The sequence below is a fragment of the Chelonia mydas genome, chromosome 2, assembly GCF_015237465.2.
Source record: "Chelonia mydas isolate rCheMyd1 chromosome 2, rCheMyd1.pri.v2, whole genome shotgun sequence".
NCBI lineage: Eukaryota > Metazoa > Chordata > Testudines > Cheloniidae > Chelonia > Chelonia mydas.
Genome location: NC_057850.1, coordinates 258,863,742 through 258,884,069, shown reverse-complemented (window position 1 = coordinate 258,884,069; position 20,328 = coordinate 258,863,742). Strand labels below are relative to the sequence as shown.

The 20,328-nt window shown below is 42.3% G+C and overlaps 1 protein-coding gene across 14 annotated transcripts in view; it reads left to right on the top strand.

Moving 5' to 3' along the window:
• LOC102935841 (KAT8 regulatory NSL complex subunit 1) overlaps nucleotides 1-20,328 on the top strand; it is a 141,979-nt gene that overhangs the window by 59,451 nt on the left and 62,200 nt on the right. For all 14 annotated transcript variants that reach the window (XM_037891363.1, XM_037891367.2, XM_037891364.1 and 11 more), the window contains one exon: nucleotides 7,779-7,985. In XM_037891363.1, the coding sequence (XP_037747291.1) occupies nucleotides 7,779-7,985 (207 nt within the window). The remainder of the gene's footprint in view (nucleotides 1-7,778; nucleotides 7,986-20,328) is intronic.

Genomic DNA, 20,328 nt, shown 5'->3' with positions numbered 1-20,328 from the left:
GACTTTGTCTTCACTACTTCTTGTTAGGCTATTTCTTTCTCCCATCGGTTTTGCATATTCATAATATGAAGCTGTGTATTGTCATCTCTAACGCTAATACTGACCTGAATTAAAAGGCTAGTTTTTAGAATATTTCAAAGGCTTATACTGCATGCATAGTAATTACAAATTAAAATCCTCTACCAGGCAGACTAGCTGTTTAACTTGTATGTACAAAAGTTTACAAATGGAGAAGCATTACATTAGGAATTCATGTACTTTTATATCTACCCACTGTGCAATGCAAACTATGGGCATGCAGTCTACTGCTACGGGGGCACAACCTTCAGTATGAGACTGATCTGATCAGCAAGTTTCAATTGAAAGTATAGAAACTATTATCACTTTTGAGACACTTTAACAATTAAGACTATCTTATGTGAAAACATTTCATATTAGTACAGTAAAAGCTGTTTCATCTGGCATGTTGTGGGAAGGAGGGGTGCTGGTAAGTGAAAAATGCCGATTAACTAAGTGGGGGGAGTTTGGATGCAGGAGGGGATGTGGGGCTGGGGGTTGGGGCGCGGGAGAGGGTACAGGGTCCAGGGGCTGGGAGGGAGTTTGGGTGTGGGAGAGGGCTCGGGGCAGCGGGTTGGGGTGCGGGGTGCCGGATCCAGGTGGTGCTCACCGCATTCCCTGGCAATGAGTTCTGCAGGTTGACTGTGTGTTGTATGAAGATGTACTGCGTTTTATTTGTTTTAAACCTGCTGCCTATTAATTTGAGTGACCGACCCCTGGTTCCTGTGGTATGTGAAGGAGTAAATAACAGTGAATAAGAGAGTTTCTCCACACTAGTCAAGATTTTATAGATCTCCATTGTATCCCCTTAATTGCCTCTTTTCCATGTTGAAAAATGCCAGTCTTTTTGGTCTCTCCTCATACAGAAGCTGTTCCATGCCCTTAATCATTTTTGTTGCCCTTCTCTGTACCTTTTCCAATTCTAATATATCTTTTTTTGAAATTGGGCAACCAGAATTGCACGCAGTATTCAAAGTGTGGGCGTACCATGGATTTATATAGTGGCATTATGATATTTTCTGTCCTATTATCTATTCCTTTCCTAATGGTTCCTAATGTTTTTTTGACTGCTGCTGCACACTGAGTGGATGTTTTCAGAGAACTATCCACAATGATTCCAAGATCTCTTTTTTTTTTGTGTGGTAACAGCTCATTTAGATTCCATCATTCTGTAGTATAGTTGGGATTATATTTTCCAGTGTGTATTACTATGCATTTATCAACATTGATAAATAGTCATAGTCATGTTGCAGTATTTCTGGAAGTGAGCAAAAAATGACACTTGCTCATTTTGAGTACCATTGTTTCCCCTTACCTACAGGCTTATAATGCCATTTAACAGCTCTACATTACACCTCATCCATGCTGATGGAACAATGAGAAGAACAGACAAAAACTGACTTAGGGCATCAGCTGGAGACTCAAGATGAAAGAATCCGTGAGCTAAGAGTATGTAACAAAGAAACCACAGTGTATATCAGAGATGCCATGGCTATGACACAAATGATTGTCTGGCAATCAAAGTGGTCTTCCAATTCCAGGATTTATCTTCAGCCTTTACTCCAGATCTCCAGTTCGTTCAGGTGCTGTTAGCAACAATATTACTTTTGCTGAAGAGTTGTCTAATTGGTTGCCGTTCACATATCGATGACACCGAAGTACCGTAGCATTTCACGATCTCTCTCAGTGGCTTACATTACTTATTATAATAGCTCCTAGATTAGAAGCCCTAGTCGTCATTGTGACCCCATTGTGCCTAGACACTGTACACTTTCATAGCAGGTGATAACCCCTGCCCCCAAAAGCTTAGAGTCTAAACATTTCAGAGGTGTTAAGACCCAGGTCCTGTAGGATTCTGCAGGTAAGAGCTGTCCAAAAAAACAGCTGCCCATCATAATTTTCTGGGATCTATTGGAAAGGGACATGTACAGCCAATTTACTGCTACAATATGTGTGTTATATACTACAGTGGTGGGCATGGTATAAACATCTCGGTAGAGTGAGTCAGCAGCACCTCATGATCAACCGTCTAAGAGGCCTCAGAGATCTAGCAGTTTCAGTATAAGTGTAGCTTTTGTCTGTTGACCTCAATTGTCTATCAGTGCTAAATGATCAGTGTATCAAATAAATATTGAAACCTGTTTTGAAGCAATCTAAACTTTTAGCAGAGGTCATGCACTACTTAATTGTAATAGCAGACCAATTCTTCTCAAGGGTCTCTTCTAAGAAAGAGAGAGAAAAGTATAATGGTTGGTAAAGAAATTGTTAGCAGTGAAAGATATCTAAACGGGCTGGACTACGTTCAGCAGCAAAAAACTGTCAATGCAGAGTTAAGGTTGCTTTGTGGTATGTTATCCTCTTGCAGAATGTCTAGCTGAGCAGAACTTCAAACTTCTGAAAATCATGAAATCCACAGTTGAGGTTGCCCATGAAACCTTAACTGTGTCCACTCTAAGCAGTGCCCCATTAACACACACAGTCTGCCAATCCCACAGTTGTTGAGATATACAAGCTCTTCATCTCTTACAGTCCATTCACTCTCACTCACAGGATTCCATCTAACCCTGTTAAAGGACAAAAGCAGGGTTGGGGGAAATTGTTGCCCATGCCACATTCTCTTTTCTCTTGGAGCTGGCAGTAGCCAACGGGAATTACTTGCATACATTTCAGGAGCAGGTTGTGTGTTAGATGTACCTATACTAAATGGAGAGGCAATAGTTGGGCCTTATTGGTAAGTGCGTGGATTACTTTGAGATATGTGACAGAGCTGTGATTGTGATAGGAAATCTATGTTTTCCACCCTCTTACGTGTGAGAAAAGGGAAGAGGTGCATGTATTCCTTCAGGGTGCACTATATGGATCATTTCTGTGCATAATTGTGTCGGTTATGTTGGTATCCGGGCATAGGGCTTGTATTACAATGCGCATTTTCAACAAGGAGATAGAATATGAGAGGATTCTACTGCTTTAATGATCCAATTCTATATGGAGAAAACATTATGTGATTGGTACTGCAACTCAGCTCTATCTTTTGGAGTTTCCGGCAGATTTGTTGGCTTCCAAATGTCTTTGGCCTCCAAGCCTTTGTATTGCTGAGAAGGGGACTTTGGTCCAAAGGTAAACCTCTGACACCTTATTTGCATTGACATGACCACTTTCTCTGAAACCAGACTAGCTGATGCAGGATCTCTATGGGAGATGCATTACACCTTTTTCTGGCATGGAAAAAGCAAACAAGACCACTGGGGATACGGGGTGGGTTTTGCAGTCAAAAACTCATGAGCACCCAAAGTTGAATGTCCTGTTGTAACATCAGAACATATTATATTATATCATCATCATATGTATTACTAAATATACTTACTATATATAGCTTTGCCAATATCCATATATGTCCCAACACTTTCCTCCATTTCTGAAGAGAAGGACTTATTCTATTAGCAGCTTCATAGTGTCATCAGTAAGCTACCATCAGGTGAGTGATTGTCTGTTGTCTGCTATTCCACAGTTCCTGCAGTCTCCACTGCTCATTGGAATTCTGGGTTAAGCTCCCAATGTATGATGGGGCAAAAACATTGTTACGGGTGGTTTTGGGTATGTCGTCAGCCCCCCCCGGGAAACCAATGGCAGACCGTCATTTTGCGCCTTTTTTCCTGGGTTACCCGTGCAGATGCCATACTACGGCAAGCATGGAGCCCGCTCAGCTCACCGTCACTGTACGTCTCCTAGGTACTGCTGACAGATGTGGTACTGCATTGCTACACAGCAGCAGCTCCTTGCCTTTGCGGCAGATGGTGCAGTAGGACTGATAGCTGCCGTACGTCTCCTGGTGCTCCTGGCAGACCTCGGTGATGTTGATCGGGGCGCCTGGACAGACATGGCTTTTCTCCTCTTAGAGCACCACATGGGAGACAGAGACTCCAGCTCATTCTCTTCTTGAAGTTTCGTCTCATGGAGATTCAGTCCTGACTGGAATATCATGTGAGCTGGAGGCTTCTGCGTCAGGCTGCTCTCCCAGCCGGCAGCACCGCGCGGTCGCACCTACCCCTTGCTCCCATGGCTCATGAAGCCTGGACGGTAGTAAGGAGCAGTTCAACTATAGGCTGAGCAAGTGCAGAATGGTGGTAAAATGTGCCTTTGGACATTTAAAAGCTCGCTGGCACTGTTTGCTGACTAGGTCAGACCTCAGTGCAACCAACATTCTCATTGTTATTGATGCTTGCTGTGTGCTCCATAATATCTGTGAGAGTAAGGGGGAGACATTTATGGTGGGGTGGGAGGTTGAGGCAAATCGCCTGGTGTCTGACTTTGAGCAGCCAGACACCAGAGCGATTAGAAGAGCACGGCAAGGCACGCTGTGCATCAGAGAGGCTTTGAAAACCAGTTTCATGACTGGCCAGGCTTCAATGTGACAGTTGTATGTGTTTCTCCTTGATGCAAACCCGCCCTCTTTGTTGATTTTTAATTCTCTGTAAGACAACCACCCTCCCCCCTTCGAAATAAAGTAACTATTGTTTTGAAACCATGTATTCTTTCTTTATTAATTTAAAAAAAAAAAAAAAAAAAGATACCGGACAAGGTAGCCCAGGTGGCATGGGGGATGAGGGAAGGACAAGGCCACATTGCTTATTGTAGCCACACTAAAAATCAAACTGTTTGAATGACAGCCTTCTGTTGTTTGGGCCATCCTCTGGAGTGGAGTGGCTGGGTGCCTGGAGCCTCCCCCTCTGCTTTCTTGAGCGTCTGGGTGAGGAGCCTATGGAACATGGGGAGGAGTGTAGGCGGTTATACAGTGGATGCAGCGGGGGTCTGTGCTCTTGTTGGCTTTCCTGCAGCTCCAGCAGACGCTTCATCATGTCTGTTTGCTCCCCCATTAGCCTCAGCATCGCGTCCTGCCTCCGCTCTTCGCGCTCACTTAATTCTTTCCTGGCCTCTGCTACTGAATGCCTCCATGCATTAAGCTTTGCCCTATCAGTGCGGGAGGACGGTATGAGCTCGGAAAACATGTCATCACGAGTGGGTTTTTTTTCGCCTTCTAATCTGCAATAACCTCAGGGATGGAGATGATAGGGGGAGCGTAGAAACATTCTGTGCTCTACGATTCTGGGGGGACTGCATGGTCACCTGTGCTGCTGAGTTTGCCATGCTGATCAAACAGGAAATGAAATTCAAAAGTTCCCGGGGCTTTTTCTGTGTACCTGTCTAGTGCATCGGAGTTCAAAGTGCTGTCCAGAGCGGTCACAATGGAGCACTCTGGGGTAGCTCCTGGAGGCCAATACTGTCAATTTGTGTCTGCACTACCCCAAATTCGACCCAGCAAGGTAGATTTTAGTGCTGCTCCCCTCGTCGGGGAGGAGTACAGAAGTCGATTTTAAGAGCCCTTTAGGTTGACGGAGTGGGGTTGGTTGTGTGGACACAGTCATTTTTAAATCGACCTAACGCGGCTAAAGTCGACCTAACCCCCGTAGTGTAGACCAGGCCTTACATAGACTATGCATTTGTATGCTGCAAAACAAGATTTTCACTATGGAAATTCCATCATACTAAAGAAAGCTGTTGCCTACACATTCCTTGGTCTTTTGTGTTGCTGATGTGAAAGTGTTGCCAATGTATTACATATCTCAGGGAAGATATGTCCTCTGTTTATACCTCCCTGAATGCTGATGCAGCATGGAATACACTTGGAAGACATATCTATACAGCTTCAACTTTAGTCTTTGATAAAAAGATGGTACAAGATAAAGATTGGTTTGTGGCATATTCTGAAGAAATGCTCCTAATCATGGAGGCAAAATGCACAGCATTCCTCCAGCACAACATGAACCCCTCTCCTGATACATGTATTAACCTCAGACTGGCCAAGGGCGCATTGCAACCAGTACAAAGCAATGTGCTTAATCACACATGGCTCTATTTGTGCAAGAAGATACAAATCTGCTTTGCGCAGGAGGGTGGACTAGATGACCTCCTGAAATTTCTTCCAACCCTAATCTTCTATGATTCTGTGAAATGTCCTTGAGAATGGAGGTCTGAGAGATACGTATGATGGCATCAAGAAAGCAATAGGTCCTTAAGTCAGAAAGACTGCTCCGCAGGCATCTTCGTTGCCTTGGTCATCTGTACCAGGTGCATTCCAAAGGACCTATCATATTGCCTCTATATAAATCTCTGGTACCGCCCACATCTTGAATATTGCGTGTAGATGTAGTCACCCCATCTCAAAAGGAAATATATTGGAATTGGAAAAGGTATAGAAAACGGCAACAAAAATGATTAGGGGTATGGAACAGCTTCCATATGAAGAAAGATTAATAAGTCTGGGACTTTTCAGCTTGGAAAAGAGACAACTAAATGGGGATATGATAGAGGTCTATAAAATCATGATAGGTGTGGAGAAACGAAATAAAGTAGTATTATTTACTCCTTCTCATTATACAAGAACTAGGGGTCATCAAATGAAATTAGTAGGCAGCTGGTTTAAAACAAACAAAAGGAAGTATTTCTTCACACAACGCACAGTCAACCTATGGAACTCTTTGCCAGAGGATGTTGTGAAGGCCAAGACTATAATAGGGTTCAAAAAAGAGCTAGATAAATTAATGGAAGATAGGTCCATCTATGGCTATTAGCCAGGATGGGCAGGGATAGTGTCCATAGCCTCTGTTTGCCAGAAGCTGGGAATGGGTGACAGGGGATGTATCAGTAGATGATTACCTGCTCTGTTTGTTCTCTCTGAAGCACCTGGCATTGGCCACTGTCGGAAGACAAGATACTGGGCTAGATGGACCTTTGGTCTGACCCAGTATGGCCGTTCTTATGTTCTGTATGGAAAGCCTGAGGATGCTCCAAGGCCACTGAGCCAACCTGGGCTAAGGTTCAAGGAAGTTTGCAAGAGGGATTTTGAAAACTCCCCCAAGCCTTTGCACTGCTTCTGAGGGGTGTGGGAAATACATTTTGATATTGTTGTTTTAAATTAATTATTACTCAGTATTAATATGTCTAATAAGGAATCTGTTTGACAAAAAACATTTCCTGAATCTTTTTTGGTGTCTGTATTGTTAGACATACTTGCTGATGGGTATTTTGAAATAAATTACCAAAATAATTGAAACTGGTGTAATTATATTGTTGTTTTTACAAAAATATGCATAATTTTAAAATATTGTGCACAGAATTTTTAATATTTTGGTGCACAGTTTCCCCAGGAGTAAAGGGTGTGTCAGAATAGTGGAAGTGGAAGGCAGAGTAAAGACTGGGGCCTGCAGTTTTTGGTGTATGTTCTGGTAATGGTAAGATGTTTGCTTGTAGGTGGAGGTGTAGAGGCTTTGTACTGTTGAGTGGCTTACTTTTCATTTCCTTGTTTTTGTGGGTTTGTTGAAGGAGGGACAATCGTAACTGCTTCAGAGTTTGTGTATTATTTACATTCTATAGTTAGTTTTCTCACTGCCTCTTTAGTGTTCTAGAAAAAGGCAAAGCACAGTAGCATTAGAATTGGACTAGAAACATTTCTGTTTCCTACAGGAGTTAAGCTGCTTCTAGTTCAGAAGTAAACAATGACTCATACTGATCAGGGTTTTTTATGAAAACCTAATTATCTATTTTTATTTATTTTACTTACTCACTCCCCTGGTGGTTATTTCTTGAGGATGCTTTAATTCTTTATACTGCAGTTTCCAAAACTCTGTGCAGATGATGAATCCAGTGTCATTTTCTCTCCCCAGGGTCCAGTTGTCCTTGGTGGTGATCAGAAGCCTGAAGATTTGATGAAACAGCAGGGCCGATTAAGTTCCACATCAGTGGTGAATTCCAGAAGGAATAAGGGACTACCACATTCCTCCTCTTCCATCCAGAAGGTCCCTTCTGGAGAGAGACCGTGTGATTTGTCCTCCTGCACCCCTTCCTACTTCATGAACATTGTGGAGAAACAGGTTAGACTTTAGGAAAAACATGAATGCAGTGTTTATGCAGCAATACAGAGTAATGCAGAAGGAGACTGTCTTTTTAGCACATCTTATATCAATAATAAGACTTACTGAAATAAGTTCACAAATCACATAAGATAGTGAAAAGAACAGGAGGACTTGTGGCACCTTAGAGACTAACCAATTTATTTGAGCATAAGCTTTCGTGAGCTACAGCATAACTTAGTCTTATCATACTCTCTGTTCATTAATGGTTTAACTTTTCTTTATAATTCATTTCAGCTTTCATTTTCCCCTGATCTTAAATAATGATAAGTCCTCTGGTGTAGGTAGTCATCAGTGTATATATATATATATATTTTTTTTTTTTTTTTTTTACTTGTGAATAACTTGTTTTGCTTTTTTTCTTTGGCTCTCCTAAAGACCTGTTATGTTTCTTTCATACTCTGTACAAGTCATTACCATTGCTAAAGAGGTTGGATGACCATTTCTAAACTGTATGGAATTTTGAAGCCTTCCTATTTCGCGGTTGGTAGCTAACAGAGGTAATTAGAATCTCATAATTATAATTGTTCTGAAGATATCCATCTCAATCAGTTCCTGCTCCTGGGTTTACAGTTCTAAGCCATTGGACCTAGCAGGCATCTCACCTCAGCCTTTGGAGGTTTCCAAGGGTTGTTCCATTGCTCACATGGGGACTTTCTTTGAAACATGAAAATACTCCTATAATAGCCAGCTGAGGCAAGATGAAAAAATATGCAGTTAGAAAACCCTTAAATCTGCATTTGATAGTTTGGTTACTTTGTGAATCTTCTGTATAGATAAATACATAGGAGGCAGCATACTTGCCTCTCAGAGAATGGCCCTTAACATGATCCTCCATATCTAGGCTTGCCAAGCTGTATCAATGAAAGCTGTATTCAGCCAGCCAGTTAGATGTCTTGCTCTTGGAGCCTATAGAACCTACTCGGTGTCAAATAAAATTAAAAAGCTGGATGGACTTTCTAAAGGCCTTAGTCTGATTTGAGATGGATGTCCAGCACCACTTGATCTTTAAAGAAACTAATGATAAATGAATCAGTCACTATGACCTGAAACTTGCCTTGTTGCTTGTTATTGCCATCAGGAAAATAACCTGTGTAAGAAACTTGAGCTCATAGTCCTAGAGTAGCTCAAAAGCAACTTGGTTAGTTTGAGTGGAATCAGATTGTCTTTAACTGAGATTTACAAGTAAAAAAGGTAGCTAAAGCAACTTTATATTACATTTATATTATTATAAATTATATTATATTTATATGGGTATATTACAAGATTACATATTGACTTGTTGCACAGGCTTTTTCTAGATTAGGATTCAAAGGTATGTTGTGTTAGATGTTGGCTGACATGTTCTAAAAGGGCAGTGTAGACAAGGCAGTTTACATTTTAATATATGCCAGGCTGGTCAAATTGAAGGTATGCTTCATCTTGACCAGGTTAGTATGTATTAAAATGTACACTGCCTTGTGTAAATTGGACTGTTGACGTGTTAGCCAACTCTTTTTCTGAAGCACCTCTTAATTCCTAGTCTAGACAAAGTTAGAGGCCAGAAGCAATAAAGCTTGACATGCAATGCTCCAGTAAGAATGGGTTATGAGTGCTTTTTGCTCCCAAGTGCTCCACTGACACACTCGCAGTTGAGTGCTTGGCAGGGGAGATTTGATTTAAATCAAATTGAAATTAAATCATGATTTAAATCACTAGTCAGGAAGACTCGATTTAATCATGGATTTCTACATAAAAGTGCATTCTTGTTGGTTGTTATAACCTTAATACATATTCTTCACAACTCAGATATATGTAGGTTTCAGTTTTAGAAGGTGTACACTATACATTTTTAAAGTGATTTATTTTGAAAATTTTTCAGATTAGTTTTACAGCTATATCGGAAAATGAATGATTGTTTAGTTATTTCATTTACCAAAGGTAATTGAAGCAGATAGTTTAGCTCCCAAAGTCTTCATAAATATCTCCAATTCAACAGGTTAATCATTAATATTTGGAGGATTTTCCTGCCATGCTGTATTAGGAGAGCATCACCAGACAGATATTTAAATGGTTTTATTTAACTAAAACAACAACGTTATGTATTCTGGATTTTTTTTTTCAACAGCAAACATATAATATTTTAACAAAACAAGCATATGAATTTTTTAATTTAAAGATTCACATTTTTTAAAATCAGGTTTGTTTTTGTTAAAATTGTTAACTAAAATAGTTAAATGAAATATTTAAAAAAGCAAAAAAATTTTGTTCACAAACTGTCATCCGATTAGGCCAGTTCTTGGTACAGTGCTCAAAACAGTCCACTACGGAGTTCCATCGCACTTCTTGTGGGAGGAGTTAGCTTGGTTCCTCCCACTTCTTCAGAGCTGCTGCTGCAAAGTGGTTGTTACAGAAGTATTTTGCAATTTCAACATTATTAGCCTTTATTTCTGGAATACTGAAATCTTTGCCTAGGAGGTGCATCAAATGAGCACTGCACCTGCATGTTGTTAGCTTGGGACGCTCTTCGCTCTCACCTAAATTTCTTCTCATCTTGGATACATTTGCAGCATTCTCTGTGACCAGGCTGCATACTAGACATTTGAATTTTTTTCACAGTTTGTTATAGCTTTTACTGCTACTTCTTATAAGTATTCTGCAGTGTGTGTGCATTTCCTGATGTATCAATTGTTTCTGTAAGGAAGACATTCCCTTCTTCTGTTGTCACACAAGCACATACAACAGGAATATTGTGGACACTGCTCCACCCATCAAGACTCAGGTTAACAATTTTACCCTCTAGACCTTTTGCACACTGCTCTTTCTCTTTCATACACTTTATCCAGCAATTCGCCTGCGACATCTGCTCTGTTGGGTGGACTGTATCATGGTCTTAATGACTGAACCATGTTAATAAAGTGTGAGTTCTCAATCATACAGAAAGGAGAGTTTGTTGCATAAACAAACGGGGCAATTTTTTTCATCAATTACCTCTTTTTGTAATCGGCTGGTTCTTATCACAAACTTATCTATGATTGTTTCTGGATGATGGAGATTTATTTTTATTTTTTTTGCTACAGGTGGTATACTGTGGCTATGTGACATACATGATGTGACTGAAACACTATCATTGGCAGATAACTCTGAAACTATAGAAAATGATGGTGATCTTGAATGTGGATAGTCTTCAGAATCCTGTATGTTGAGGATGGATTCTTCTAAACAAAATAAGTCAGTGCTGTGATTTAATTATTATTACCATACTGCTCATTTAGTATTACTCATTGCATTCGCTGACGCTCAGTACTACTTTAAAAGTGAAATTGTAAAATTGCCTATTTCGGCTATTTATTTTTTATCACAACCGCATCTAAAATGATAGTACCATAGAGTAACTAATAACCATATTTTTTCCTCAAACATGAGAATTCAAGAATAGTCCTGAAGGAAGACAGGCAGTCCTTAAGAAGGAAGTATGAAATAAAAAAGTTTACCAACCTGAAGATATGGATGTGCATGTTCAGATATGTTCCTTTCATCATCTTTAATGCAGTTTCCTCCTGAGAAGGAACACTTCTCATGATGTTGTTTCATTGAGGCAACCAGGCCTTGCATTTCTTTGCTGCACTGTTTGCGTTTTGCATGCATGCCTGACTTACGCACAGGTAGAGGAACTTCATTAAAATATTCCCAAACTGGGTCTCTTTTACGGCCTGCTGCCATTATAGGTTTTCCCTTTTAGTGAGAGAATGGTATGGTAGATCTCAAATCAATGAAGTCTAAACTCAGAAAGACCTCAAGACTTCTGGAATATGCTGCTCAAACAGTTTCACTTTTGTTTGTACTGCCTGTCCCTCCCTTCTCACATTTATCTCCAGACTTCTCCTTGTCCAGATCTATTCCGCCCCCAACAATCTTCTATTCATTGAACGTTTTGAAACTGTGCACATTTAGAGAGAGGTAAGGGATTGACTCTGTGTACACAAATTTGCAGAGGGACAATAGGGTTGAGGTCTGTTATTTCTCACCTTTATTTATTTATTTAAAAACATTTTTGCTGTTAACAAGCATGTTATCTCTAGAGAGACAAATCCACAGTTTGAGAACTAAGCATCTCTGATGGTATCTTCTAGACCAGAGGTCTCAAACTCAAATGACCACGAGGGCCACATGAGGACTAGTGCATTGGCCCAAGGGCTGCATCACTGACACCCTCCTGCCCCCGCTTGCTGCCCCCAGCCCCGCCTCCACTCCACCCCTTCCATGAGGCCCCACCTCTTCCTTGCCCCCATTCCAACCCCTTCCCCGAAGTGCCCACCCCAACCCTGCCTCCAGGGGCTGCAGGAGGGGTGTGGCGGGGGCTCAGGGCAGGGAGTTGAGGTGCAGGTGGTGTGCAGGGTACGGCAGGGGCTCAGGGCAGGGAGTTAGGTGTGGGGTACAGGAGGGGCGCAGGGGGCTCAGGGCAGGGAGTCCGGGCAGGGGTTGGGATGCAGGAGGGGCTTGGGGTCCAGGCTCCAACCCGGGGCCGCTTACCTAGAGTGGCTCCGGGGTGGCAGCGGTGCGCATAGGGGCCAGGGCAGGCTTGCTGCCTGCCTGCCCTGGTGCTGCGCCGGGCTGCTCCGCTCCAGGAAGCAGCCAGAACCATGTCCCTGCAGGGGGGCACATGGCTCCCTCCAGGTACCTCCCCCGAAGCTCCCATTGGCCGTGGTTCCCCTTTCCCAGTCAATGGGAGCTGCGGGGGGTGGTGCCTGGAAGCGAGACTAACGCACGGAGCCCTCGGCCCCCACCCCCCCACTCCCGGGGACGCTGGGGCATGGTTCCTGCCGCTTCAGGGAGCAGCGCGGGGCTCGCAGCACCGTGGGGTAGGCAGAGGGGCACGCGGGGGGCGGGCCACGGGGAGCTTGGTGGGCCGCATGAAAGAACCCTATGGGCCGTGTTTTTGAGATCCCTGTTCTAGGCTGAGCACTAAGTCCCATTGGGTAGATAGAAAGATTAACCTAAATAATCTATACAGAAGCCCCTGGAACCCCATAAGATTGGGTCCCTAATCCATGAACTATTGGAACTCATTTACAAAACTTTTCTTAAACATTACATGAATATATTGTCTCATACTATAGAATTAGAATTTATAATCCTTATTCCATGATGAGATATCTTTGAGCTATAATGTATCTTAATTAAAACTATCTTTAAATAGGTTTTTTCCTCAAAGTGTTTTATCAAAAAGCTGATTTAAATAAAAAGAGATTTAAAAAAAAATTTTTTTTTAAATCATTGATTTTTATCCACCTTATTTTTATCCACCTTATTGGATTTTTATCCAACTTATTACAGAAGTTAAGTCTGTTACATCAAAATTTACGTTTAATCAGCCAAACTTGTAATCTTATTTTTTTTTAAAAAAAAATGAGGTTAGTTTGACAGAATCTATTTTTCATAAATCCATTGATTTCTTAAATATTGGCACAACACTGACTTCTTCCTATCTTCCAGAACTTCCCCTGTGTTCCAAGACTTATTGAAAATCAACATTAATGGTCCAGCGACTCCACAGCCAGCTCTTTTAGAACTCTTGGATGTAAACTTACTGGACCTGTAGATTAAAAATGTCTAAATTTAGTAGCTGCTATTTAACATCCTCCTGAAATATTTAATGGAATGGAGAGAGTGTTATCATATTATATGACTATATCATCTGGTTTTCCCCCAAATACAGAACAGAAATTTACTGAAAATTTCCGCCTTTTCTGCATTATCGATAATTCTGTCATTTCCACTTAGCAGTGGACTAATACCATTCCTGTCTAGTAATGGACCAATATGTGTTCCTAGTATATTTAAACACCTTATTGTACTTAAGTCTCCTGGCCATAGATTTCTCCTTGACCCATTTGCTTCCCTTACCCATTTTCTACAATTCCTAGCTTCTCATTTGTATTTATTACATTCAGCTTCCTCTTTCTTCAGTTTATTATTATTTTTTTTTAATTTATACCTACCTTCACTTCCCCTCTAAACCAGGTCAGTTTTTTAACCAGTATGGCCTGCTTGCTCAGTTGTGGGATTGTGGCTTTTTGAGCAACTAGTGAAGTGTTTTTCTGATTAAATTCTTCCTGTGAGCATACTTGTTTATGAAATTGGCTGTTTTAAAGCACCAGGTATATATGTCATTGGTCTGATCTTTATTCTGTTTTCACATTATAAATATCAAGTCATGATCACTTGTATCGAAGGTACCATTAATTTTAGTTTTGTGATCAGTTTCTCTTTATCTGTCAAGATAAAATCTCCAATAGAATTCTCCTACTTTTTGAGTTAAGAAATTGTCATCTATAATTAGAAATACCAAGGTTGTTTTAATATTGGCAGCATCAGACCTCCAGCATATGTCGCTCGACGTGAAGTCTCCAGTGATTGCGCAGCTATTTTTCGTACATATTAAAGAGGTGCGTAAGGAGCCAGTCACCCTCTTCCTTAGTGTGATTTGGTAGTCTATAGCAAACACCAACTAATACCCTATCTTGTTCTTTATCTGTTAGAACATCAGTTCATAAGAATTCAAAATCATTCATAGAAAGGAGTTTCCTCCTGAATATAACTGGCAAGGATGGGGTCAACAGAGGCTGTCTGAATGCAGGCTCTGGCTGCTATTTCCAAGAGCAGCATTTTTAAGTTGAACCACAAGGACTCGCTGGGTGAAATTCTATAGGGTGTGTAATTCAGAAGGCCAGATTAAACTATTATAATGGTCCCTTGTGTCTTTAATCTGTGAAATAGTATTGTTCTCATTTTACAGATAAATAAATGAGGCAGAGAAGTGAAGCACCCTACCTAATGTCAAACAGCAAATCTCTGGTAGATTAAGGAATAGAACAAATATTTTGTCTTAGTCACAAAACCATCCTTTTTCCCTCGTGGATAATCAGGGAACATCAAGTATCGGGGGGTAGCCGTGTTAGTCTGTATCCACAAAACGAGGAGTCCGGTGGCACATTAAAGACTAACAGATTACATTCTGTTAGTCTTTAAGGTGCCACCGGACTCCTCGTTTTTTTCAGGGAACATCTTGACCAGGGAGCCAATTATCTGAAAATAACTTTGTGTGTGTGGTGTGTGTGTGTGTGTGTGGTGTGTGTGTGTGTGTGTATGAGAGAGAGAGACAGACATGCCATCTTATATCCCTGCATACTCTCATAATAAACTTCTTTGATATTTTTATTCACATTTGATTTTTCTGCCATGAGAAGTTGACAGTAATTGAGCCAGCAAATCTGCTAATTTGCAAATAAATTTGATTTTTCACTTAACTGAGTGGAGAGTAAAACACAATGTCAATGGATCTGTCTTCAGTTGTAGTTTTACATTGTTACAGTTTTCTCTGGTATACTGATAGCCTGTTTTTAATCTCTGGGTTTATCCAGTGGAACAAAATGTATTATGGATTTATCACCGGACTGGTAGTCAGGAACTGCTGCACTTTAACCCCAGCGTTACCACCTTTCACTGTAGCAGTGGAAAAAATTACTAAAACTCTTTCTCCATTTTCCCATCTGTAAAATGGGAATAGTTGTACTTGCCTGTCTCAGAAGTGTAGTGGGAATTGAATTGTGCTTTGCTCCGCACATTTATGTGCCAGTCCTTTTCAACATATACATAGAGCCATTAGGTGAACTGGTCAGAAAGCATGGACTCAAGTGCTAACAGTGAGGGAGACACAGCTCTACCTATCCTTCACCGCATATGACCACACCACTACTGCCAACAACTCACTTAATGAGTGTTTGTTCAGGACAATGGTTGATTTTAATAGAGGATGTCTTTAATATTGGTTTCTCTGCTTTGAAAAAGATCAAAACCCATCACCTTTTTTTGTTTTAAGTCTCTCTTTATCAGCAGCACTGATAGGAATTGTTATAGTTCCTCAACAACTATGTAGATTAATGGCATACTAAAGGGCAGCCATCTCATTGTAATATCTGACCACAATATTTGTATTGTATATTTCTTGGCAATTGAGTGAATGTAAATTTAAAAAAAAAGTCTAGAAAACTCCCCACCAGATTGTTTCATAGCCAGTATGAAATCATCTTTCAGATCTAGACAGAGTTCCATCAGATGACTGTTCAATGGCCTTTGTAAAATGAGTTTGTGGTCTTGGGCCAAAACAGCACGCCACTTGATACTACTGAGTCCCTTCTTTGGCAGTCTCCAAAGAGAGGCCAAAGGGCTATGGAGGATGAATTTCCCTTTTGCCTTTAAAGGCGCTCCCTTCAAGTCGTGGGTGGTAGAGTAGTAAGGGGAGTTTGCACTGCTGCTGCTTGCATTGTACTACTACTACTTCTTCAAGAGGGGTCCCTATGGATGCTCTACTTCAAGCGTGCATGTGCATCTCGAGCCCTTGATTAGAGATTTTCTGTTAAGTGTCTGTTTGGCCCACGTGTGCTCTGTGCAACCTCATGCTGTGCTCCAAGGGCATATAGGGTTGCGCAGGCGAACCCGTCAGTTCCTTTTCTGTCACCTCGACCTGAGGTGGAGCTCTAGCGTGTTTGCCTTGTGCATGCGTCAGCGTGTTTTGTAGTTGTTGGTTAGTTAGTTAGTTGGTATATAGTTGAGAGGTTTCCGTTTTTCCTAACCTCCTCTCTCCCCCTTTCTCACCCATTTTTTCTGGGGAGCTTATTTGACATGGAAAGGCATTCCTGGCTTGCCAGGTTTCAAATCCTGACTCTCTTGTCAGGAGGCTGTCCCAATAAGCAATGGCCATTCTAAGTGTATCCATTGCTTGGGAGAATTCCATATCTCCCAAAAGTGTAACTTTTGCCGGGACCTAAAATCTAGAGCTTGGAAGAACTGGAAGACAAAACTTGAAGCTGCTACTCATAGAGCACTTCCTTCGACCAACTTCTGATTCAGCTCAGAAGACAGACACTCATCCCCTCCCCATACATCGATCTTCACACAGATTCAGTGCCCCTTTGGCTAAGATCTCACTTAAGAAGTTAAAGATCTCTGAGGACTCACGGAAAGCTCCAAAAAAGTGGAGCTACAGTATCCCACCACAAGGAGCCAACTCCCAAGAAGTCCAGTCTGCTGCAAGGTCTGCGATTTCTAAGACCTTGATGTCTGGACTCGGTACCATGGAGGGGAAAGAAACTTTCTCTGGTATCGGCAGAGCAGGGATATCCTGGAGCACTTCAGAGATATGTGGCATCAGCAGGGCCCTGGTACCATCTGCCTCCAGATCAGCACAATTTACTTCAGACTTACCAATGCTGCCTTCCCACTTGGCTCCATCAGTACGGACAGATTTGAAGCACACACCTTCATCCGCAGTGCCTTCAAGCTCCAAACCGTTGGTACCGCCCAAGTCAACTGCTGAGTCGGTACCAACCCACTTGGTACCACAGGAATTCCGTTACACCAGGGACTTGTCAGTGTTAGACAAGCTGGAGTGCTCCCTGTTTGTGGGTACCAGACGACTCTTGGTACTTAGACCCCAGTCTCCAGATTACCAGTGCTTCCCAGTACTGCAGGAGTCTACATCCTTAATCAGTCTCCTTCTTACCATTATAGGAATCCATACTTTGATGAAGATCCCTGCCCTTGTCACAGATGGAGGGATCTGTCCTAGGTACCACCTCCTCTCCTGTATGGGCCTCTCCAGTGGCCATACTGGGATCCTTGGGTGGCGTATTGGCAGCAGTTTTTCAGACCACTGATTCCACTGCACCAGGAAACTAGGGTCACTGTCACCTCCACCAAACCTCCCACATGAGGAGACCTTTGAGGAAGTAGAAGGCTAGGGTGGACAAAGAGGCTACCCCTTAAACTCCTATTTTGTCTTCATCTGCAGACAAGGCAGTCATTCCCCAATCACCATTGAAGACCAGCAATTTTTGTCAATTCCAGGACCTTGTGAAGAGGGTGGCGGACACTCCCTAGATACCTCTTGAGACGGTTAAAGACTCACATCACAAACTCCTGGACATTTTGCAGTCAGTGACACCCACTCAGTTTGTGCTACCCATTAATGAAGCACTTCTGGATCCAGCAAAGACTGTGTGGCAAACTTCCGCCACCATACCACCAACTGGTAAATGGGCAAATAAGAAATATTATGTAGCCCCTCCCCCCAGGGACTCAGAATTTTTGTTTTCCCACCCCTCACCAAATTCTCTGGTGGTAGATGCTGTAAACGTGTGTGGTAGATAGATAGTATTACTCCTTGCCTGCTCCTTATGAAAAGGTTAGACCTTTTTGGATGGAAGGGCTATTCATCTGCAACCCTCCAATTTTGGATCACCAACTATGAGGCAATCATGGCCAAGTATGACTACACAAATTGCAACAAGTTCAAATCCTTTCTTGAACATCTTCCAAAGGAGCATAGAGAACACATGCAGGCCATCATTAAGGAGGGTCCGTTATTAGCCAAAACCTCTGTCCAAGCATCCCTAGATGCCGCAGATGCTGCTGCTAGATTCATCTCCGGGGCAGTTGTCATGCACAAGGTGTCACGGCTGCAGTTTTTGGGATTCCCAAGGGAGATTCAGGTTGAGGACCTCCAGTTTGATGGTCAGATGCTCTTCTCAGGAACTATGGACAAGTTCTTGCACATGCTGAAGGATTCCAGGGCCACACTGAGGTGTCTGGGTATATACACTCCTACAAACAAGAGGAGATTTAGCAAGTCTTAGACTGTCCAGAGATTACACCTGGCTCAGTTCTCTGGTTTTCACAGAACCACTGAATCTTCTGGGGGGGGGGGAAAGGGATTCCAGAGGAAAAGAGCTTCCCACCGTCCTTCAGCTAGTACCCAGTCATCATTAAAACAGCAATTTTGATGGGTTGATTGAAGGCTCAAATCCTCCCTTGCCTGTAGTTTGCAAGCTGTAACCTTATGCCCACTTCTTCATTTTTGGAGACGACCTTTCCCATTTCCAACTGGCCTGGTGACCTATTTCAACAGACATGTGGGTCATGGAGATTATAATATTGGGCTACATCATCCTCTTCATGTCCCTCGCCACCACCTTCCCCATCCCTCTTCAGGGACCCCTCTCACAAGGCTATACTTAGTCAAGAAGGACACTCCCTCTTTTATTTAGGAGCAGTAGAACCAGTCCCATCCCCTCAGAGAGGGAAAGGGTTTTACTCAGAGTATTTTCTCGTGCTAAAGAAGGATGGAGGGTGGAGACCAATTGTAAATCTAAGACAACTGAACAAATTTGTAAAGTCTCAAGAGTTCCTGATAAGTGAAGCAAGGAGCAGGTCACCAGAGGTTCAAACAGAGGTTCCAGCAGGTATCTAAGTACCACATTGAGATCCCAAGTCAGAGAAGGATGCTTAACCAGGGGATAAAGATTCTCCGGACCTGTAATAAATATCGAGGACATATGGTATGCAAAAATAGAAAACGCCTCTAGTGGGGAATGAAAAGCTAATATCATGGCGAGGTGAACCTAATAGATATAACTGATCCAATTTTTGTAAGTCCAGCAGATAATCTATGATGACTGACAATGGGGCAGTTTCAGGCACAAAGTGGTGATGTTCTTGGAACCTCTTCCATTTCTGAAGGTAAGCAATTTGAGTTGACTCCCTTCTACTGTTTGCAGCTCCTGTGTCATATGGCAGCTTGCACCTTTGTGACGGGGCATGCAAGATAGTGCCTCCATTGCTTTGAGGCCTGGTTCAGGAGGGCCTGTTCCTCAACCAGAGGCAGCTTGGACAAACAAGCAGGTTACGGTTTCTCTCCAGGTGAAGAACTCTCTGCATTGGTGGAAAGATGAATGCAATGTCTGCGCAGGTGTCCATTTCTCCTCCCAGCTCCAACAATAACCATGACAATGAATGCATCACTGTTAGGGTGGGGAGCATACTTCAATACACTCACAACTCAGGGCAGATGGTCGCTGTAGGAAACCAATCTCTATATCAATGTGTTGGAACTGAGGGCAGTCAGGAATGCCTGTCTTCAGTTCCTACCCCTCATCAAGAGCAAATCAATCAGAATCATGATGGATAATGTGGCTTGCATGTTCTATATCAACAAACAGGGATGCGCAAGATCACCTTCCCTGTGCATAAAAGCTATAAAGTTATGGAACTGGTGTGTAGGCCATCAATTTAGATCTCGGCCGTTTAACTTACTGGAGTCCAGTATGTCACAGCCACTATGCTCAGCAGATGCTTCTCCCAGGACTATGAATGGAAGTTGAACTCACAGATCCTTCATGGGATATTCCAAAGGTTGGGACTTCCACAAGTGGACCTGTTCACCACATCCAGCACAGAAAGTGCCCTTTATCTTGCTCAAGAGGAG